This window comes from Callithrix jacchus, chromosome 15 (genome assembly GCF_049354715.1).
Source record: "Callithrix jacchus isolate 240 chromosome 15, calJac240_pri, whole genome shotgun sequence".
In the NCBI taxonomy this organism is placed as follows: domain Eukaryota; kingdom Metazoa; phylum Chordata; class Mammalia; order Primates; family Cebidae; genus Callithrix; species Callithrix jacchus.
Genome location: NC_133516.1, coordinates 71,911,395 through 71,934,749, shown reverse-complemented (window position 1 = coordinate 71,934,749; position 23,355 = coordinate 71,911,395). Strand labels below are relative to the sequence as shown.

The 23,355-nt window shown below is 42.5% G+C and overlaps 1 protein-coding gene and 1 long non-coding RNA gene across 16 annotated transcripts in view; one reads left to right on the top strand and one right to left on the bottom strand.

The window, feature by feature from the left end:
- Positions 1 to 27: 27 nt before the first annotated feature.
- LOC108588484 (uncharacterized) overlaps positions 28 to 23,355 on the top strand; it is a 41,367-nt gene continuing 18,039 nt past the window's right edge. For all 13 annotated transcript variants that reach the window (XR_013527528.1, XR_013527527.1, XR_004734137.3 and 10 more), the window contains exon 1: positions 28 to 22,756. This is a non-coding gene — a long non-coding RNA (uncharacterized LOC108588484). The remainder of the gene's footprint in view (positions 22,757 to 23,355) is intronic.
- FGD5 (FYVE, RhoGEF and PH domain containing 5) overlaps positions 12,097 to 23,355 on the bottom strand; it is a 123,298-nt gene continuing 112,039 nt past the window's right edge. For all 3 annotated transcript variants that reach the window (XM_002758656.7, XM_008982198.5, XM_035273760.3), the window contains 4 exons: positions 22,595 to 22,725; positions 20,821 to 20,949; positions 13,872 to 14,026; positions 12,097 to 13,485 (listed from right to left, as the gene is read on the bottom strand). In XM_002758656.7, coding sequence (XP_002758702.3) covers positions 13,449 to 13,485; positions 13,872 to 14,026; positions 20,821 to 20,949; positions 22,595 to 22,725 — 452 coding nt within the window. In that variant the 3' untranslated portion in view covers positions 12,097 to 13,448. The remainder of the gene's footprint in view (positions 13,486 to 13,871; positions 14,027 to 20,820; positions 20,950 to 22,594; positions 22,726 to 23,355) is intronic.

The following is a 23,355-nucleotide window of genomic DNA, read 5'->3' as shown; positions in this document are numbered from 1 at the left end:
CGATTGGCTGAGGCGCGCGCGCGCACCGGAACGCCGCGGCCGGCGCTCGGTCCATCCGGCCCTTGGGCTACGGGGCCCCGGGCGGCGGTTGCGGCGGCTCCCGGGCTCGGTCGCGGCGGGGCGGGCGGATCTGTGGCTTAAATGGCGCAGGCGCCAGGGCCTAGAGGCCGAAAAGGTAGATATCCTAAAAACTCGTGATGTCGCGCACGGTTACCCGGGCCCAGGCCCGCCCCTCGGGGGAACCGCGAACTCCTCGCGGCTGGGTGGGTACTGTCCTCGCAGTGGTGGCCTCCACCCCGGCCTTCCGCCTAACCGAGGTTTCTGGGAGGCTGGCAAAGTCTCTGTTGATGGAAGAAGCGGGGCCCTGACTAGCGCGACCGCGGATTCGCCCAGCCGCTCAGTAGGGCGCCTGTAGGTCGGAAGTGGGGGTTGTATTGGGTGGGAATTGAGCTATTCTGGCCTTTCTCGGTACAGATAGTTTTTAATTTAGGGTTTTAAAGATCCAAAGATGCGTCCGCTCTGGCCATCACAGGTGAAGTGTTGAAACACCCTAGAATCTGTAATTTTTTCTTAATGAACATACGATCCAGATCTTGTGTAATTCCATGCCCTCCTCGAGATATGAAAGTAGTAAATGGTAATATGTAGGAATGTGTAAAGCAGCTTTTAGCAGCATTGCTTAAATTTATTTGAAGAAAATGGCCTGTCTTGATCATAAACTCTTGGGCTGTAAGTTTTCGTTACATATTTCTCTCTCTTCTGTTGTGGTTTTGACTTGCCTGGAAAGGTGCAGGTGCTTATTTATCCTAAATGTTCTGAAGTGTTGAGACTACAGGTTGTGGATCTTGTACTAAGTGATTTTTTTTTTCTTCAGTTTTCTTGCTTCTTAAGAGGAAATACTGACTCTAGAATGGATGGGTTAACTTTTTTTTTACACAGTACCCATTTGGGCTTTTGTTAGGATGACTCTAACTTCAGTATTTTTTTTCCCATTATCTTATAATATTTCTATTTGATAAGAAATGTTTTAAACATACCTATTTCCCCGTCTTCCTTGCTCTTACTTTGTAAAGTGGGGAAAAAGCTAGGTTCGTTTAGTCATGGTGAAGCACAGATCTTGAAATTGGACAGGCCTTAAGAGAATGTGGTCAAATTTTTTCTGGCGGAAAGGTTTTCTTTATTTTAGAGGTGAAGTGGGTGAGAACCAGAAAGGTTATATTGAAATGTGCTGTTTGATGTTGGAATACATTTTTTTTGGGGAGGTGGGGAGACGGAGTTTCGCTCCTGTTGCCCAAGCTAGCGTGCAATGGTGCGATCGTGGCTCACCGCAACCTCCACCTCCCCGGTTAAAGCGATTCTCTTGCCTTAGCCTCCCGAGTGGTTGGGACTACAGGTGTACGGCGCCACACCCAGATAATTTTTGTATTTTTAGTAGAGACGGGGTTTCACCACATTAAGCGGGATGGTCTCGATCACCTGACCTCGTGGTCCGCCCTGCTCGGCCTCCCAAAGTGCTGGGATTACAGGTGTGACCCACTGTGCCTGGCCTGCAATACATTCTTAAGTAAATGTGGACCACTTTAATGCACATTTCTCACTTTATGTTTTCTTGCTAATGACTTATTACTTGCTGTTTATTTTAGATAGTGATATGTATATTTAGACTATGCTTTTTGTCTAATGATGTTAGACAAAAAGCAAATTGGAGCAGTTTTCTTATTTGAGTTCAAAATGGGTCATAAAGCAGCAGAGACAATTCAAAACATCAGTAACACATTTGGCCCAGGAACTGCTGAGGAATATACAGTGCAGTGGTGGCTCAAGGAGTTTTGCAAAGGAGAAGAGAGCCTTAAAGAGGAGGAGCCTGGTGGTGGGCAAAGGGAAGCTGACAATGACCAATCGAGAGCAGTCATCAAACTACATGAAAAATTTCAGAAGAGCTCAGCATTCACTATCTACAGTTATTTGGGTCGTTTGGAATTTAATGCAAATTGGAAAGGTGAAAAAGCTTGATAAGTGGGTGCCCCATGAGCCGAGCAAAAATAAAAAATATTGTTCTTTTGAAGTATCTTTTTATCCCACGAAAGAACAGCGAACCATTTCTCAATGGGATTGTGACGTGCAACAAAAAGTGGATTTTATATAGCAGCCAGCGACAACCAGCTCAGTGGTTGGCCCAAGAAGCAGCTCCAAAGCAGTTCCCAATGCCAACCTTGCACCAAAAAAAAGGTCATGGTCACTGTTTGGTAATCTGCTGCCAGGCTCATTCACTGCAGCTTTCTGAATCCTGGCAAAACCATTACATCTGAGAAATATGCTCAGCAAATTGAAAAGATGCACAGAAAACTACAATGCCTGCAGCTGGCATTGATCAACAGAAAGAGCCTAGTTTTTCTCCACGACAGCACTTGACTGCATGTCACACAACCAACACTTCAAAAGTTGAAGGAATTGGGCCACAAAGTTTTGCCTCATCCACCATATACACCTGACCTCTGGCCAACCAACTACCACTTCTTCTGGCATCTTGACAACTTTTTGCAGGGAAAATGCTTTAGCAGGATGCAGAAAATGCTTTCTAAGAGTTCATTGAATCCTGAAGCACACATTTTTATGTTACAGGAATAAATTTATTTCTCATTGGCAAAAATGTGTTGATTGTAATGGTTCCTATTTTGATTAATAAAGATATGTTTGAACCTAGTTACAATGATTTAAAATTCACAGTCCAGAAATTAACTTTTGCATCAACCTAGTATTTCAGTGGTAAATCCTTGCAAACATGGAAACAATGCACTTGGCCCAGTGCTTTGTGGTTGTGTACTCTTTATTAGATGGGGTTGGCTGGGCACAGTGGCTCACGCCTATAATCCCTATACCTTGGGAGGCTGAGACAGGTGGATCACCTGAGGTCAGTAGTTCAAGACCAGCCTGACCAACATGGTGAAACCCTGTTTCTACTAAAAACAAATGAGCTAGGCGTTGGTTTCAAGGACCTGTAATCCCAGCTACTTTGGGAGACTGAGGCAGGAGAATCGCTTGAGGTGGAGGTTGCAGTGAGCTGAGATCGCGCCCTTGCACTCCAACCTGTGCGACAAGAGCGAAACTGTGTCTCAAAAAAAAAAAAAAAAAAAAAAAATGGGGTCTCGCTTAGTTGACCAGGCTGGTCTCGAACTCGTGGCCTCAAGTGAACCTCCCATCTCAGCCTCCCAAACTGTTAGCATTACAGGTGTGAGCCACTGTATCCCTCCTGGTTGTGTACTCTTTCAAAAATTAAGTTTTTAGTGTTAAATGATGCTTCTAGATACATTGTAAAAATTCATGTATCAGAGTTTTTAATTAAAAACATTGCAGTTGTACTAGATTTTAAAGTAAATGCTAAGCAATAATTCAGGCTTCGGTGTTGGTTTATAGTTTTCTCACTTTCATTTGATAGCTCTGTAAATGAAGCAGTTACTTCCATTTTCCTGAGGTATAGAAACTGTGGCCCAGATAAGAGAATTGCACAATGTTATAGGTCGAATAAGTGAGACTGGGGCTATGATCTAGTCCCTTTGACATTAAAGCTTGTGTAGTAAACCATCTATGTCAGTTTGCCACATTTGTAACAGTGTTCAACAATTTTTCACTTAAAGGTTAATATTAAAGTAGTAGCAAGAATTTATAAACTTAATTGGCTTTAACAGCTTTTCTTCCCCTGAAAACAGATGCCTATGTACACATACATACAGCATACAGTAACAGCACATAACAGGCCTTTGCACGTTGAGGTCAGCACTGTTATGGTGCCTTTTGTTTATTGACTCTGGTTTTTTGACTGCAAGTCTTTTTAATTAGAAAGTAGCTTTCTAACACTTGGATGGGTTTTATAGGCACACACACACACACACAAAAAACCCAAAAACTAGTATTATACTAGCTCTACTTTATTTTTGAGTTCTTATTAATGAGGAGCATCCACTTTTGCGTTGACATTGGTTTCAGGATTACTTTATCAGCCTTTAAAGGATTCTTAACTAGGCATGCACCTCAGAACTGCCAGGCCCCCAGTGGTTCTGAAGCAGTAAGCTTTGGGTGGGCCCTAGAATCAGCACTTACTGAGCTTCACAGATTATTCTGATGCATACTCCAGCCTGAACCACTGATCCAGTTTGAGACATGCATCATAACAAAGCAAAAAAGTTTTGTTTCACCTTTTGAAATACAGTTAACTCTTACCATGCTGGAGATTATTCATTTAGAGAGACAGGTGCTTGCTCTAGAGTGGTGATATCTGGCAGTACCCAACCCTTGTGTGTGCATTAGCTCAGCACCTGCCCATATTCGGAGCCCTGGTAGGATGTGTCTTGTCCTTCCCTGTTTCAGCTCTTAACACAATTGCTAGTACAGAGTATGTAGTGTGCATCTGTTGAATGAATACTTTTCCCCGTAGCAGTGTATTCATACAATATTCATATAATTGTCTCCTGGTTTACAGGTGAAAGTGAAAGCACTAAGTGCCCAATGGGAGACTCAGGAGTTCTTCCTCCACCCCTAGTGGTTCCCTGGGCATTTTTTTGTGACACTCACTAGTCTGTTCTGTAGTCCATCATTGATTGACTTGTCTGTGTACTTGAGAGCAGGAACTGTTTCATAGTTTCATTAGTACAGAGTAAACATTTGCCATGCAAGGTTATTTTACATCTTTATTTAAGTGATAAATGTTGAGTCAATGAAAATGAAGTTTTGATTAAACAATAGTTGAAGATGTGCTAGGTTTTTCAAATTACTAATATCAAGCGGAGATTGTTTTTACTTGTAAGGGTATTGCTTTTGTGATAGCATAAATAATGGTTTTCCTTTTTTGTAATGTAAATTAATTACTGGCAACTTTTGTATTCCCATAGACTGCGGAAGATTGTCTTTATAAGTATTTGTGTACAACTTTGTATCACATTTTCTGTATAATAGCTTCTGCTTTATTACTATATATGTACTAATAATTTTATCTGACTTCTGTTTATATCGTTTGTACAATTACCTGGTTGTAATATAAACTTGGTTGCTGTTAGCCACCCACCCCCTACCCACTTTTTTTTAATTGTGGAATCTGAGCGAGGTATGGTGGCTCATTCCTGTAATCCCAGTGCTTTGGAAGACTGAGGCAGGTGGATTGCTTGAGCTTGAGACCAACGTGGGCAACATGGTGAAACACCATCTCCAATAAAAATACAAAAATTAGCTGGGTGTGGTGGCACATGCCTGTAGTCTCAGCCACCGGAGGCTGAGATAGGAGGATCGCTTGAGCCTAGGGAGGTTAAGGCTGCAGTGAGCCATGATCGTGCCACTGCACTCTAGTTTGGATGACCGCAAGACCCAGTCTCAAAAAAAAAAAAAAAAAAAAAATAGCAGTGTGGAATCTGGGCAGATAAGATAAAGTCTCTGAATACCAGATTGCACATTACTTTACATTTAACACCTTATCCTGTTTAATTTACAATAAACTTGTGAAGTAGATGGTATTATTCTGTTTTTACAGCTAAATAGGCCGAGACCTAACAGAGAGGATGACTTCTCCAAAGTTGCATGGCCAGCAAGGGGTGGAACATTTATTAATAACTGTTTCTGCTCTTTTGTCCTTGAGGACTCTGAGAGGAAGAAAACTTTCTTCAACCTACCTCTATGGTCTGTCAAAGTCAAGCTCTAGCACAGCCTATCAGGCTATTTGGGGAGGCCTCAACTTGTATGTAAATGGCCCTTGTTCTTCCCAAGAGGAGACTAGAGAAAGACTGTTTTCCCTGTGGTGGATTAATGGTATGAGAACACAGGGACACCAAGAGTGCATTTCCTAGCCTCTTCTTGAATTGCTTTTCTGAGACTTATTCCCCTTTAGTCTCTGGGACTGCCTGGGCCTTGAAAAAGTGTTATTTCCAGGTTGTACTTGGCTCAAGTATCTTAGAGCAGTAGCTCTGTCTTTTGAGAGGCATGAACCCCCTTGAGAATCGGATAGAAAGTTAATATTCTCAGAAAAATGCACTGACCCTTGATCCTTGTTTTAGAATATGTGTCGTTCCAAGGGATATTTTTTGTTTTTTAAATGTTACCTAACTAGGAACTTCCTGTGTCAATTTTAAGATAATGGGTGGAGGGGAGAGTTCTACTGGTGAGTGTATAGACTTTTAGCCATTTGATTTCAGTTAAGTATCATACCCTTGATCTTAGCCATGCATGTGTCCCTGAGTCCCCAGCCTCTTCTAGTTCTGTTTTGTTCCCCTCCACCATCCCTCCTTCCCCCCCACCGGAAAGGAAACTTATTTTCTGCTAGCACGGTTCTGGGAAATCTGAGGATCTCATGATGCCTCACAGAGATTCCCAACTGATCCTGCTTTCTTCAGTCCCACCCTGGCCTTCCAAGATACCGGGGCCTCCAATTTGCGAGCCTCCAGGGGCAGAAGCCCTTTTGTGTCTTCACTGGCATCCCTGTCTGAGGCAATTTCTTGATTATTTTCTCTGCGTCTGCATGTTAAATCTTCCAAAAATGGGTTGACGTTTTCTATACCCTGTGTGTCCTCTGGAACTCTATCCTTTGGGTTATATCTTTTTATTCATTTACTGGCGTTAGTGGGTTTGAGAAGGGAGCTAAGAATTGTGTGTTTTCTAGTCATCTATTGCATAATTAATCACACCCAAACTCAGTGGCCTAGACCAACAGTTACTTTAAAAAAAAAAAAGAAAGGAAGTCTTTCAATTCTAGGGGCCTCAGGTTGTTCTCTTTTGGCATTCCTCGTGGTCACATAGCTAGAGTCATCTGAAAGACTTTCTTAAACATCTGGGGTTGGTACTTGGCTGTCAGCGTGAACACCTACATGTGGCTTGGGCTTCCTCACAGCATGGTGGATGCATCCCAAGAGGGAATGTCACAAAAAAAACGAAGCGATATTTTTATGACAGCACTAGAAGTCACATAGAGTTACTTTCTCTATTTGTTACTTGTTGAGGCCATCACAAAAGTATGTTTAGGTTCAAGGGGAGGGGATATATACTCTACCACATCATGGGAGGAATGCTAGCTGTATTGTAAGAACACGTAGGGAGGGGGTTTATGGTGGTGGCCAGCTTTCATAGAATCTACTACATATATGTTCAATTGGTCTTTAAATGGAAGACTAAAGTGGACTGAAACTTAGATCTGTTCTTATCACCTACCTACCTTAGAACATCTGAAGGCTCCTACTGTCTCTTAATATATAGGATAAATTCAGTGGCCATGAATGACTTGGCTCCAAACAGCCTCTTAAAAATGTCATTACTATATTTTTAGAAATAGGGTGTCATTCTGTCTCCCAGGCTGGAGTGCAGTGGCGTGATCATGGCTCACTGCAGCCTCCATCTCTCGGGCTCAAGCAATCCTCCCATCCTAAGTAGCTGAGACTACTGGTGTTAGCCACCAGCATGACACAAACAGCCTTTCTTATGTCATGCATTTTTGTGACTTCCTCTCTGCACTGTGGCAATTCTGAACTAACCCATTCACCAAACAACCTACTTGGTGTCTTCATTATTACACACTTTATTCCGCTCCCTACTTCCAGGGACCTCTCCAACCCTCTTTCTCTGTGAGGCAACCTCCTCCTCATATGTCAAGCTCCAACTCAGAAGTCACTCTCAAGAACACTCAATCTTCAAGCACAATCCATTCCTTGATCCTTTTTCCCGGAACGTTTTAGCTTTCTTGTGCTTCTGACCATAGAGAATTAAATGTTTATATCTGACTTGAAGTAAATAACCATGTGTCTAGTGCATAGTATTATGCCAAGCCTGGTATCACTGTTGAAACAGTTTCAGTATTCCACAGCTCCTTAGAATTCTCTTAGACTTACATAAACATTCAGCCACTTCTTCACCCTTATTCTAACAGAGTTGACTGAAAATTTCTAGCTCACTGATCCTGGACATAAATATCAATGTGTTTCTCAAGGTTCAGGTTTCCATTAAATTTATGTACAAACTTACGTACAAAAATATGTACAAACATAACGTTTATAGTTTTGATACAGGTATATAATCTGCTTTTTCCTTTATGTTAAGATTGTCAGTATTTCTCAGTTAATTTATTAGCATTTCAGTTAGTGAAGTGAGTGTCCAGAATAAGTGAAAATTAACCTGTCAGCTGAGGAGTGGCAGTGGCCAAGCAGCAAGCACTCTGGCTGTCCAGCCACATTCCAGGTTTGCCATTACCAATTGTGGGGCTTCTGACGAGATCCACCCGAGTCTGTCTGCTCTTAGTTCAATCGTGGCTGTACTACCTTGAAGGGTGATTGAGGGTAGAAGGAAGCCTGTGGAAGTGCTTTTCTAAGAGGTAAACTCAGTCATTCACAAATGCAGCTGAAGCTCAAAAGCTGACCCCTGAATCAAGCATCTTAATTTACATAGATATGCAACTCTTAGTGTTTCTTTCACTTTTAAACTTATTTCAAAAATTAAAATTTGAAATATGCTATTTAGCAAATGTTTAATCTATTGTGATTTTTTTCACCAAAAGTGAACTTAGCAAGAAACACTATCTTGTATCTATTAAAAGTTTTGTCCCTATAGCTAACCTAAAGAAAAAAGATTTATCTCTTAATATTTGTCAAGAGGAGAGCTTAGCAACAGTATGTCGAGGGACATATGGAGGAGCATGCCTTTTTTTTTTTTTTTTTTTTGAGATGGAGTCTCACTTTGTTGCCAGGCTGGAGTGCAGTGGTTCGAACTCGGCTCACTACAACCTCTGCCTCCCAGATTCAAGTGATCCTCCTGGCTCAGCCTCCTGAATAGCTGGGACTACAGGTATGCGCCACCACGCCAAGCTAATTTTTATATTTTTAGTAGAGACGGGGTTTCCGCCATGTTGGCCAGGACGGTCTTGATCTTATGACCTTGTGATCCACCCGCTTCAACTCCCAAAGCGCTGGGATTACAGGTATGAGCCACCACGCCTGGCTGCTTTTTTTTTTTCCCCCAAGTTTTTAAAAGGCCATTTTCTTCACCTTTTCATTAGGAGATCTGTTCCTTATCCTGTGTAGCAAGGGGTATGTGACTCATATGATGAGTCAATAATGTCCTGATAATTGTAAAAATGGAGGATCTTTGTTGAATAGGTGAAAAGTTAAGATCTAAGTGCAATTATTGTAGTGAAAACCAATGGTTATTTTTCACCTTGCCCCGCAAAATAAGATTCAGGGTCACATTGAGTAGTACTATAGCTGCATTTTTAAAAGAGCTGTCTAATTTTGTGCTTTTAATAACTTTCATAATTATATATTTTGGAATAATCAAGTCTCATGCTTTAGAGCATAGCCAATTACTGTAGCCTTCAAGAAGTAATTTACTTTTCTCACGTATGCTGCTCACAACAGGATAGCTCCATTACACATTCATGAATTATTATTTTTTTTTTTTGAGACGGAGTTTCGCTCTTGTTACCCAGGCTAGAGTGCAATGACGCGATCTCGGCTCACTGCAAGCTCCGCCTCCTGGGTTCAGGCAATTCTCCTGACTCAGCCTCCTGAGTAGCTGGGATTACAGGCACGTGTCACCATGCCCAGCTAATTTTTTGTATTTTTAGTAGAGACGGGGTTTCACCATGTTGACCAGGATGGTCTTGATTTCTTGACCTCATGATCCACCCGCCTTGGCCTCCCTTAGTGCTGGGATTACAGTTGTGAGCCACCACGCCCTGCGCTAACATTCATGAATGTGAGCATTGAATGTAATCATGTGCGGCATTGTTAAGGACTGGTAAGTACAGGCCACTGGATTTGAAGGGCCACAGACAAGATTACAATCTTGAACATCCTGGGCTCCTGCTTATATCTATTACTTAGGAGTTCTAAGGAGTACAGGACTTGCTTCTGTGTTTCAGTAATGACAGGTACACTGCTGCTGAAAACAGAGCAAACGAAAGGCTGGGCTAGAGGAAGAAAAGACTCTTTGTCACCCTTCAACTGTTGCAACAGGGCTGCTGGGATCCGCAGCACTGGCCTGCATGGTGCAGGCCCAAAGATCAGACTGAGAATCAGCCCCTCAGGCCACAGGTTTTCCCAGAACCAGGCTAAAAAGAGAGAATGAGTCTATTAGTCAGCCTGATCAGAAAAATTGAAGGCATATTTCTGATGTGTAAAGGAATTATTGTTAGAGACAGGGACTTGCTCTGTTGCCCAGGTTGGAGAGCAGTTGCATGATCATGGCTCACTGTAGCGTCAACCTTGTAGGCTAAAGTGATCCTGCCTCAGCCTCCCAAGTAGCTGAGACTACAAGCACGTATCACCATATCTACTTTTTGTATTTTTAGCAGAAACGGAGTTTTGCCATGTTGCCCAGGCTTGTCTTGAACCCCTGGGCACAGGCAATCCACCTGCCTTGGTCTCCGAAGTGCCGGGATTACAGGTGTGAACCACTGTACTCAGCCAAAAGATTATTATTACTAGGACCCAGGAACATACACTACTGTGTATGTTTCTGGTGTGCTTTGTATTAAGGAACAGAAATCTTCCTGCTTACTAAGACCAACCCAGTCTGAAGAAACACATTCCATCTGCAGGGTAACTTTGAAGCCAGTATTCATGTGAAATATATGCTACTTGTTTTCAGTAAAACTTTTAAAATTTTATTATAAAGTTTATTGATTCTGAGAAGCGGGTAGAGACCATTCTTACAAAGGTCTATGCTTTCCTGAGGTGATTAAAATGAAAGAGAGGGGAGATCATATTCCATGACCAAAGTTCAGTTAGGTGTTAGGGTTTCTCTCCTTTGCCTTTTTTTTTTTTTTGAGACACAGTCTCACTCTGTCACCCAGGGTGGAATGTAGTGTCATGATCATAACTCACTGTAGTCTCAACCTCCTGGGCGCAAGCAATCCTCTTGTCTCAGCCTCCTGAGTAGCTAGGACTATAGGCATGAGCCACTATGCCTGGCTGATTTTTAATTTTTGTAAAGATGGGGTCTCAGTATATTGCCCAGGCTGGTCTAGAATTCCTGGGCTCAAACAGTCCTTTTGCCTCAGCCTTCCAAAGTGCTGGGATTACAGGCATGAGCCACCACAGCTGGCCCCAAATTTTATGGATAAGGAAAAAGGTCTGTGTGTTGTCTTCATTTTGTACTGTTAAAGAACAGGGCCTATGATTTTGATAAACCAGTGGGGAAGGGCATGGTGTTACTATACAAAATAAAAGTAAAGTTATCGGCTCTGCTCTGTTACCAGTTTCAGACCACTTCCACAAACATTCTATCTGTGCCTTTTCCCCTGAACCTGTGGGAGATGCTAGAATGATCTCCATGTAATAGATGAAAACACCAAAGCTCAGAGCAACTTAGTAAGTGACTCATCTATGGCTCAAGCACAGTGCTGCTGCTTCCTGATAAACATAGCCTTTGCTGGGGGTGCACAGTAGAGTGGCTGCTCTGTGTCCAGGGAGCAGAGGGACAGAGCAGGTGTTATGGGGGACTTTGAGCAGCATCTGCATGGTGTCATGGCTGGTCATTTCCCTAGCATCTGGGCCCAGTGGGAAGGAGTACCCTCTGACCAGATAGGATGGCTTCATTGCCAGTAGAAAAGGTAGTAGAAATTAGCCTAAAATGAGTACACAGCCACAGGAAGGACAGGTAAACAAAGTTCAGGTAAAAGGTCCTTGCTTAGTCACATATAAGTTCCTGCCAGTTTTCTTTTATAAAACCCATCCAGTGTGTTTTTCATCTATAACCCAGACAATTTTATTAGGGTAACTATTCACTGAGAAATAAAAGCCCTGTTACCTCCTTACAGAGCCTCTAAAATAGGATGTTATAAAGTGAAAGAGGCCTTCTGATGGCTTTCAGACCCGTAATTCTATCTAGTACTCAGAAACTGACAATGGGCGGTGACATGAGCACACTAGGGAAATTCCCCCTGCCTGGTACTGAAGTTCTGCTCTGCTCAACAGCTCTAGGAATCCCATTTCAGTGTCTGATGATGAAAATGATTCAGTTGGAACTAAGCCCTCAAAAAATTAACAAAAACTGTCTAATCACTTAATTTGAATCATTAGTTATATATTTAACACAAACATTTTAAAAGAAGAACTGCAAACTGGAAAAAAATTTCCCCTGAAAATATTTAATGCAATTAAGTCTTGGAGATGGTGCTTTTTACAAAAGGTTTGTCAGCAAATGCTCTTTTTTGTAGGGGACAGGGCAACAACAGAATGGGGACAGGCTATCAGACAATTGATTTTTATTGCAATAAGAGTAACAAGGAATCCCACCCCTCACATGCCCTTTGCTTTAATGTAAAAACCTGTCCAGCAGAATGAGCTACAGTCACCCTCAGGAGGTGATTTAGCCCCAAGTGCCCAGAGATCAGGCTCAGGCCACGACTTCATGCTCCCTCACTGTGCCCAGAGCCATCTGCCAAGACCAGGAATTCACCTTCACAATATAACTTGTTCTCTCTCTCTTTTTTTCACCTCAAAAAACAAAAAGCCTTCAGTAATACAGCCCAAGAATTACTGTGTGTCTAAAAAGATAGATTCCTATAAACAATGCTGTCAGCTTGAGTGAGGTAAACACAGGAAGGCACACAATAAATTAAAGCAGACCCTGACTCTTCAGAGGCTCTGTGGTGACCTCTGGGGGGCCAGATCTGCCAGTGGCTGTGTTTCCAGCACTGACACAGTGTTGAGGACTGCCCTGGGGAAGAGGGACCCCTCCTTTAATAAGTTACATTAGTATACAGGTTGCAAGGTCGACTGGAGGAGAAAACCCTCCCCTTCCTATCTGGTGGGGCACAGCCCCTCTAAAGTGATGTGTGCTTGCACACTGGCAAGCCACAGCCAGGTCTGCACAAATCAATTTTATGTACACCCTCGTTAGAAGACTGGTGGCACGTTAGTCCACAGGATTCTATCTGTTATTGACTTAAGTAAATCACTTAGAAAACACAAAATTGGAGGTTGCAGCTCAGTAAAATAAAGTGCTTTCAATGAGATAGCTGTTACTGATAGCTTCTCATTTCACCTGAGGCACCACAATCAATTTTTTGAAAGGTGATAAGATTTATCATTAAGTAAAAACTGTAAGAGCTTCTTTCTACTAAAAAGCCTGCATTTCTAAATGTACTTTTAGATTGGCTTCCACATCTTCATCTTACTAAATTTTAACTCACTGCAGGGTAAGGAGATAGTTTATTACTGGGTGGCAGGTAGGGGAGGGGAGGGTTTGGGGGTGGGGGTGGAAAACACAGAGAAGGAGAGGTCCATAAATATCCTTTAAGGGCTCCACTCATGAAGATGTTGGCATGGGCAGGGGAGTGGTGGGGAGGTTATAGCAAAAAAGGTCAGGCCTCATTGCTGAATCCAGGTGTGTGTCCGGATGAGTTGAGCCACAGCTTAGCTTCTAGAAGCGTTCACATATTGACCTAAGAATTTGTTACAAGTCCACATGCTTGATAACTGCTATAACACACTTGCATCTTCCATGGCCTCGATCCACCTATAAAACAGAACGGAGAGGATGTTTGGTTTTGTGGCTCTGCCTGTGACTCTGGTCACAGAACCTAGAAATGACTGGACTAGATTCCTCTTATTTTGAAGTCAAGGATCATGTCATATTCCTATTTGTTTCTCACACATTTTCCATATTTACCAAAAGGCCTGGAACACAGTGTAAAAGTTTACTGAATCAATATATGCTTGATTCATGAATCAAAACAGTCTAAACATTATTGTGACAAAGAAGAGGTGGTTCTGCAGTTCTGCTATGGCCCAAAGGGACCTAATGGGATAGGATGACTGGAGGAGAACAGAAGCCAAAGTCCCAAGAAATAACTTGTTTCCTTCTGAGAGAACAAAAAGATGTAAGACTAGTTATTTTGGTACCTCTGAGCTGAACTGGTATCTTCTGCTTTGAAGCTGTAAAATAGGGTTTTCTTGTGGTAAAGGTGAAAAATAGGTCCTACTTCGCTGCTTCCCTCTTCCTTTTCTGGAGCAATGGTGAAACCCAGCAGAGGCATACTCTCCATGGCCACTTTGTCCTGCAGAGGACAGAAGGAAAAACTGACATTAAACACTGTACTATGCATAGTCATTTACAGTTATCTCCAATCTGAGATGCGTGAAGAGTGCTTCTGCGTGGGGTATGCTTTGGCACCTTCGGGCTCACCACACATAAACTGTTGACCTTCACTTCGCCTCAGGACCAGCCCTGAGGAAGGAAAGAAACTCAACATTGGGCGCAGTGGCTCACATGCCTGTCATCCCAGTACATCAGGATAGGCAGGTGGATCACCTGAGGTCAGGAGTTAAGGATCAGCCTTAGCCAACACAGTGAAACTTCATCTCCACTAAAAATATAAAAATTAGCTGGGTGTGGTGGTGGGCACCTGTAATGCCAGCTGCTTGGGAGTCTGAGGCAGGAGAATGGCTTGAACCCAGGAAGCAGAGGTTGCAGTGAGCCAAGATCGCGCCACTACACTCCAGCCTGGGGAACAGAGCAAGACTCCATCTCCCCTACCAATAAAAAAGAAAACAAAAAGAAACTCAACATATTGTGACAGTTTATCAGGGACCAGGCAGTTACATTTTCATTATCTTTAATCTTCATAACAATCATAAAAAGGTATCACTCCCATTCTAAGGAGAAACCAAGGCTCAAAAAGGTAATTCCCTAAGGTCACACATCCAATAAGAAGCAGATCCAGAATTTGCACTCATGATTACCTTCTAACCCCACATTCTTTTCATGGGTTTGATCAGTGACTCAGTTTTGCAGTTACTTCTGATCCCATATTCTGTCCCCTTCCTCAAAAACCTCATTTACAGTATTTCAATATGGAGCACTCATGTTGTCTATGCTATAAAGTTGCTAACAATTTGATGAGATGTACCCAAAGAACACAGATGAATCTTATACACATAGTGCTCAATGGAAAAATATTTTTATATAAAGGCATTTTTATACATTGCTATGTAAAAAGATATGTATTCAAAAACAATACCTTGTAAAAACACAAAGAGATTTAATTAAGCATATTTAAATGGTGATATGAGGAAGAAGAAGGGGAGTACAGTTTGTGTATAGAAGAGAATCAAGCTGGGCACAGTGGCATGTACCTGTAGACCCAGCTACTCTGGAGGCCAAGGCAGGAGGACTGCTTGAGGCCAAGAATTTGAGTGCAGCCTGAACAACACAAGTGAGACCCCTATCCCTAAAAAAAGAAACCCAGAAAACTAAGGGAAAAAAATGTTTTGGCTGGGCGCAGTGGCTCACGCCTGTGATCCCAGCACTTTGGGAGGCCGAGGTAGGTGGATCACCTGAGGTCAGCAGTTCAAGACCAGCCTGACCAACATGGAGAAACCTAATCTCTATTAAAAATAAATAAAAAATTAGCTGGGCATGATGGTGCATGCCTGTAATCCCAGCTACTGGAGGTGGAAGTTGCAGTGAGCCGAGATCGCACCATTGCACTCCAGCTTGGGCAACGAGCAAAATTCGGTCTCAAAAAAATAAAATTTAAAATAAAGGGAGTCAATTGTCAAAGATTGCTAGATCAGAAAAAGCCTTTGGCAAAATTTAATATCCATTAATGGTAAAAACAAAAACAAACCTCTTAGCAAACTAGAGAAAAGGGAACTTCGTTAACTAACAAAGGGCATCTATAAAATACCTGCAGCTAACATCATACTTAATAGTGAAACACCAAATGCTTTTCCCTTAAAATTGAAAACAAGGCAAGAGCAGTGTTCACTCTCACCAATTCAATTTAACATTATACTGGAGGCTCTGTTACATTAAGAAAAGAAAAATAAAGACATAAAGATCAGAAAAGTAGAACTATTTGTGCTTGCAAAGAACACAAAACAACTACTAGAACTAAAAATCAATTTAGAAAAGTCATAGGACAATTTTTATGTGTATATAGTACCAGCAAACAACTAGAAAATAAACTCCATTCAAAATAGCATCCAAAAAAGAAAATACTTAGCAATATGTTAATACAAGTATAAGATGTCTATACTGAAAACTATAAAACATTAAAAGGGAATTCAAGGTTTGTTCATGGATTGAAAGATTTAATATTACATTGTCAGTTCTCTCCAAATTGGTCTATAGATTCCATAATCCCCATCATAAAAATTAAGATGATATGACAACACAAAACAAAACAGGTTTGTTTTGTTTTTTTTAAGACAGTCTGGGAAAAAAATGTCTGGCTAGAGTACAGTGGTATGATCTCTGCTCACTGCTACAACCTCTGCTTCCCATATTCAAGTGATTCTCATGCAGCCTCTCAAGTAGCTCGAATTACAGGTATGCACCACCATACCCCCCTAATTTTTTCTATTTTTAGTAGAGTTGGGGTTTCATTGTGTTGGCCAGGCTGGTCTTGAACTCCTGGCCTCAAGTGATCTACCTGCCTTGGTCTCCCAAGTGCTGGGATTACAGGTGTAGGCACCTTGCTATCCTTGAAACAGTCTTAAAAAAGAATTATGTTGGAGGACTTACACAACCTGACTTCAAGACACTATAAAGTATTTGAGACAGTTTGATACTAGCATAAGGATTGGCAAATATATTAATGGAACACAATGGAAAGCCCAGAAATAGATCTCTACTTAATTCAATCATTTGAGATTTAACAAAGATACCGAAGCAATCCAAGATAGAGAAGCAAGTCTTTTTCAACAAATAGTGTTAGAACAATAGGATATCCATAATGAAAAAAAGAAACCTCAACTCCCATGTCGTACCACACACAAAAATTAAAATTTGAGATGACCTAGAAATAAAAGCTAAAACATTAATGCTTTTAGAAAACAATACAAGAAAATAATTTGTAGCTTCCAGTAGACAAAAATGTCTTAGCATACAGAAAGCAACAGTCATAAAAGGAAACACTGATAAAGCAGACTTCCTCAAAGTTATAAACTGCTGTTGACCAAAAGGTTCATTCATTCATTCATTAGAAAATGAACAGGCAAGCCAAATACAGAGAGAGAATATTTGTAAAACATTTATCTGACTGATACACAGGATACAGAAAGGACTCTTAGAACTCAATCACAGACACGACCAACTTAAAAAAAAAAAAGGGCAAGAGATATGAATAGACACATCTCAAATGGAAATATGTGAGTGGCCAGTAAGCACATGAAAGCAATCATGTGCTTAATATCATTAGTTACTAGGGAAATCTAAATTAAAACCACACTGATTACCAAAACACTCCCTACCAGAATGGCTAAAATTTTAAAGCCTGACAATACCAAGTGCTAGCAATGATGTGGAGCAACCGGAACTCAAACTCACACACATTGGGAGAGTGTAAAATGGCACACCACTTTGGAAAAAGGTTGCACCATTCCTTATAAACCAAACATATGCCTGCCTTATATGATCCATCAATTCCAATCCTAGGTATTGACCCAAGTGAAATAAAAATTTATGTTCCCATAAAAACCTGTATGAAAATGTTTAAAGTGGCTTTATTCACAATCACCAAAAACTAGAAGCAATCCAAATGTCCTTTGACTGGTGAACAGCTAAACAAAACTGGTATATTCACAAAATGGAAGACCATTGAGCCATAAAAAGTAAACTACTGACATATGCAACAACATAAATGAATCTCGAAAATATCATGGTGAATAGAAGTCACACATGATTCCATCTGTATGCGGACCAAGAGGTAAAACTAATCTATGGTGGAAAAAATTTGGAACAGGGTGTTGCCTCTGGGGACGGGATGATGGTAGCAATTTGTAGGTGTGTGCATTAATCAAAACTCACCAAATAGTATATATGAGATTTGTGCACTTCACTATATATAAATTAGACTGCAAAAGGAAAAAAAGGTACAAAAATATTAAATTCTCAGGGGGAAGTACATTTTGAAAAACATCAAAAAGTAAAATGTATAGAAGGAGGAATAGCTAGGTACTTGATAAAGGAAACGTAGAAAATGTTAATTGTATCATCCAGTTAATGGTCATACGATGGTTCACTATAAATGTTTTTTTTTTTTTTTGAGACAGTCTTGCTCTGTTGCTCAGGCTTGAGTGCAGTGGTATGATATTGGCTCACTGCAACCTCCGCCTCCCACATTCAAGTGATTTTCCTGCCTCAGCCTCCTGAGTAGCAGGGACTACAAGTGCATGCCACAAAGCCTGGCTAATTTTTGTATTTTTAGTAGAGATGAGGTTTTGCCATGTTACCCAGGCTGGTCTTGAACTCCTGACCTCAAGTGATCCTCCCACCTTAGCCTCCAAAAGTGCTGGGATTACAGGCATGAGCCACCATGCCTGGCCAGTTCACTGTAAAATTCTTTCAACATTCCTTTATGTGTCCAGGCGTGGTGGCTCAAGCCTGTAATCCTAACACTTTAGGAGCCTGACCAACATGGTGAAACTCCATCTACTAAAAATACAAAAATTAGCCATGCACGGTGGCGTGTGCCTGTAATCCCAGCTACTCAGGAGGCTGAGGCAGGAGAATCGCTTGAACCCAGGAGGCAGAGGCTACAGTGAGCTGAGATCACGCCACTGCACTCCAGACTGGGTAACAGAGTGAGACTCTTGTCTCAAGAAAAAAAAAAAATTCATTTATGTTTGAAAATTTTTATAAACATAAATATAATAAATGATAAAATGTCGGAAAAAATGGGCTGGGCACAGTGGCTCACACCTGTAATCCCAACACTCTGGGAGGCCAAGGTGGAAAGATGATTTGAGGCCAAGAGTTTGAAAACAGCTTGGGCAATACAGTGAGATTGCCTCTACAAAAAATAAAAAAAATTAGCTAGGCATGGTGTCACACACCTGTGGTCCCAGCTTCTTGGGAGGCTGAGTTGAGAGGATGGCTTGAGCCCAGGAGTTCACAGAAGGCTGCAGTGAACAGTGATCACACCACTGCACTCGAGCCTTGGACAACAGAGCAAGACCTGTCTCAAAACAAAAAATGTTGGAAAAAATAAAGATTCCTATGCATTTTTAATAGTCGCTTTCTGCCAGGACTGTTACTAAATAGCAAGTTGCATCAGCTTTGGGACACCTCAGAGTGCATGACAGGGGTTCATGGTGGTGTAGACAGTGCAAACCAGCTATCTACTTCATCAGAACCTTTTGATGAGATTTGAAAGCTTTGTTCCATCGTTGAAACAGGTTTATTGAGAAATTATGTAAATTCTTCTTCTTTCTAGAAGAAGCTGCTTTAGAGCCATACTTAAGTCCATCATTCATTCATTCATTTTTTTGTTGAGATAGGGTTTTACAATGTTATTCCAGCTGGTCTCAAACTCTTGGCCTTAGGAGATCCTCCTGGGCTGGGCATGGTGGCTCATGCCTGTAAACCCAGCACTTTGGGAGGCCAAGGTGGGTGCATCACAAGGTCAGGAGATCAAGACCATCCTGGCCAACATGGTGAAACCCCGACTCTACTAAAAATATAAAAATTAGCCAGGCGTAGCAGCACATACCTGTAGTCCCAGCTACTCAGGAGGCTGAGGCAGAACTGCTTGAACCCGGGAGGCAGCGGGTGCAGTGAGCCAAGATTACGCCACTGCACTCCAGCCTGGGTGACAGAGTGAAACTTCATCTCAAAAAAAAAAAGATCCTCCTGCCTCAGTTTCCCAAAGTCCTGGGATTATAGGTATGAACCACTGTGCCAAGCTCCTATATCCACCTTTTAAAATAAGTTTATGCTGTCACTTCCACGACAACCATTGTTCAGTTTGTTCTGGAAAGATAAAAATCCCCCCCAGTGTGGAAGGCCCCGCTGTGGACACAGGCAGAGGCCCCTCAGGGAGGGGTGTGGTTCACACAGTGCCCAAGCCACTCAGGCCAGACCAAAAGCAGGCAGGCAGATCCCCTGTCTGCCTGCTTTGCTTAGAGTAAACAGATGTGGGGCCTTGCTGAGTGTTTTAAGTATGGCTCCAAAGCAGTTTCTTCTAGAAAGCCATCCTCTATGATCCCTGGGGATGGGCATACCACAAACTTCACAGCTTCAGATCCTTCCAGAGGGAAGCTTCATGCCCCAAAGAAGGAAGCGTCTTTTGTGCATTTGCTAGCATCTGCATCCAGGAGAGAAGGGCCAGCCCTATCTGACATGCACATCCCAGTGAGGCAAAGCACTTCTGGACCTCGTCAGAATACATTTAACTCCCATTTTCAAAGCTGAAACTGTGCCTGACCACCTAGAAGCCACCTGCTGGTGGGGTGTGGAGATGGAAATGCTTCACATTATCAAACAGGTTGAGCCTGGGTCAGGGACAGACAACACCCTGCTATACAACCACGACCATACATCTTTGTCTACTCTGGAAGTAAGCTTGATATTCAAGGCTCTCGCCTAAAAGAAGATGTTCTATAAAATACAGATTTCAGTTTCCTTTAGAAGAGTTACCAGAGTTACCTTATAAAAGAAATGGACACACAAAAAGAGCGTAGCTTCTTCCACACTCCTGAATTTTGCCCTGAGCAATCTAAGTAGAGAGTAGGAAGAAGTTTTCTTTTGTGGCATGGCTGGCTTGTCCCATCTTTGTCCTAGATTTTGGGTCTGTGACATTTAAACACTTTGCACCGCAGGTTGGCATGTCTGTACCTTCTTATCTCCACAAAGAAACTGTACATTCCTTAGATTTTGAAATGGTGTGTGATTGTGTAGCCACAGCAACACTGAGCACATGGCATTGCTCACTAAAGACTTGACTGCTACAAGAACTGGCTCAGCAGCCAGGGCTCAGACAGCCTTGCAGGTGACAGGATGTGTGCAGGCCCCAGGGGGTCATTTCACAGGAGAGAGGAGAGGGGAGAGAGGGCTGATCATCACTACCTCACTGGCCATGTAGGTGTAGAGAACTTTGCCTTTGATGACAAACCAGAGCTTCTTCCAGTGCCGCTTGCCCCTCTTACACCGGCTGAGATAGCCGCTGATTGCAGAGCCCTCTCCAGAGGCAGTCACCTAGCAGGAGGGAAGCAGAGCAGTCAGGCCACCCTGATGGTTGGGCACAGTTCAAACACAGCGCACTTCAAAATGACATTGCAAACCAGTTGGCAGACTACTTATACTGCTTTGACATTGGATAAGATCTCAGGATCCACCCAGTACCAAAGTCAGCAATATCGTACTTAATGATCTGAGAAAGAAGATTTAATGAATGGACCCACATGACTTTGGGAATTCGATGCTTCCCCCTAGTGGTGTTTCAGATTCTTGGTTCCCTTTCCCAACCTCAGCCTCTCAAGAAACGGCAGGTACTTCGGTAAAAGATTCTTCTAAAATGAACTCTTGCACTAGCAACTAATCTCTTTATCCCATTTAGGGAGGGATCCTCTTTGTATTGTTGCTTAAAAGGTTTTATAGTCTCCTGCATAGTAGGGTGTGTGCAGCATTAAGTCCCTTTAGTATTATTACTATTGGTTGTAGTGGCAGGGGGTAGTAGTATCTGTCTATAGGCTTTATGTGGTGAAGAACACAGGCTTGAAATAATACCGACCTGGGATTTCCCATCCAGGCTCTACCAATTTACTAGGTGGTTAATGCTGAGCAATTTGCTGACTTCCTCTTAAGTCTCAATTTCCTTACTAGTAAAAGAGAAATACAATGTAAAAAATGTGAGCTTTTTACATATATGTGATTATGAAATGATCTCTAAGACAAATTAAGTGGAGAAAACAGAAGAGATTCTGTATAACATGTCTTTTGGGTAGAAAAAGATCTATGAATGTACATCTGTACGATGTATGTGTATGAAAATTTCTAGAAGGATCCATAAGAAACTTGATGGCAGTGGGATTGAGAGAGGCTGGGAACGATGAGAAACTCACTTTTCATCATATGTGCTGTTTTGTACTTTTTTTGGAAAAATGTTTAACCATGTATGGTTAAACTATTAAAAATCTAAGATTTTTTAATTTGCAAAAGGAACAAGTTAATGGATAAAACTGTACCTGTTTAAAATTTCCATTCCCTAACACTTTTTAAAACTCTTGCTACCTGCTACTTGATAATGAATATGAATGGACTGACTTGGAAGCAGCTGATCACACTTGTGGACAGCGTGTGTATTCACAGGTACACATTGGTCTGTGGTTTGATTGGAAATACAAACATATAATCTGGTCCCATTTGCGGGACAGAATTGAGTTTAGCCAATTCTGAAGTTTCCTGCAGAGCCCAGGGCCTCCAGTGGCATCACCACCTGAGTAGGGTTGAGACCCTCAGGTTGAGGGGCTGGTGCAGCTCAGAGGCCTGACGTGGAAGGACCAACCCAGGACTTTGGCTCCTATAGACTGAAAAGCCCCCATGATCTGTGCAGTCTCCTTGGGTACTAGATCTAGGCTATGGGGCAGGAGAAAAAGGAACAAAAGGAGGAAGGGGAGAGGTAGAGAGAAGGATGAGAAAGACGTCTTCTAGCACTATCAGAAAGCACTGCCCTTTTCACTGACAAGTTGGTCCTTGTAGCTGGGATGCTTCCATTAGGAATGCTCTGTCCGGAAGAGACTGGTCAGGCTAGGACAGGGCAGGGTCTGACCCCATCTACCCAGGAGGACCATGAGCCTTTCAAATCCTCTCCTTCCCATATGGGTAGTTCTACCTGCCTTACCTCTGTCAGGGCTGAAGGGACTTTCTTCTGCTTCTTGAAGGTTGAGGGGTTGATGCTGTGGAAGACGGATGAGAAGGCACTGCCTGAGAAGCGGGGTGCAGACAGTGGGAAGCTCATGCTCACAGGTCGCTCTGTAACCAAAAGAAGCCGTGGGGAAGGAAGGTGAGAGTCAGGCATGACTGTGGCTTGTCTATGGAAAGCTGATACTGGTAAAATCCTTCTAGGGATATGAGCCAGCCTCACCATGGGGGTTAAGTGGGACCTGAAAGTCAAGCACTCTCCCTCCTGCAGAACAGACGGGTTATGGAGGCTGGGAGGGGACACTTTCCAGGGTGATGGACAGCCCTTCAGCTCCAGGCCTCCAGGTGGCAAGGACTGGGCTGTCTTCTCTGATGACCTTGGTCTAGCCCCATGGAGTGGACGTCAGGGAAAGGCTTTAGTTTTAGGCCCAAGATACACCTGTTCTCCTCCCTGGGAACTTGACCTTGCTTGGGCAAGGCCTGTCCCTTCAGCATGGACCAGGTCTCTAAAGGGCCAGCTCAGATTCCCAAGACTCCTGTGTGGAACAGCCTCAGCCCTCCCTGACCCCAGCTCCTCTACTGCCAGGCTCAAAGTCCTCAGTCCCAGAAAGGTCTCACAGGACAGGCCTATAGGACACTTGACAAGAGGGCCTCTAAGGTAAAGGACATAGGAATTCCCTGCCTCTGTCCCTTTACAGACACACTGACTCCTAAGCTTAGCTACCCACAGAACTCTTCTTC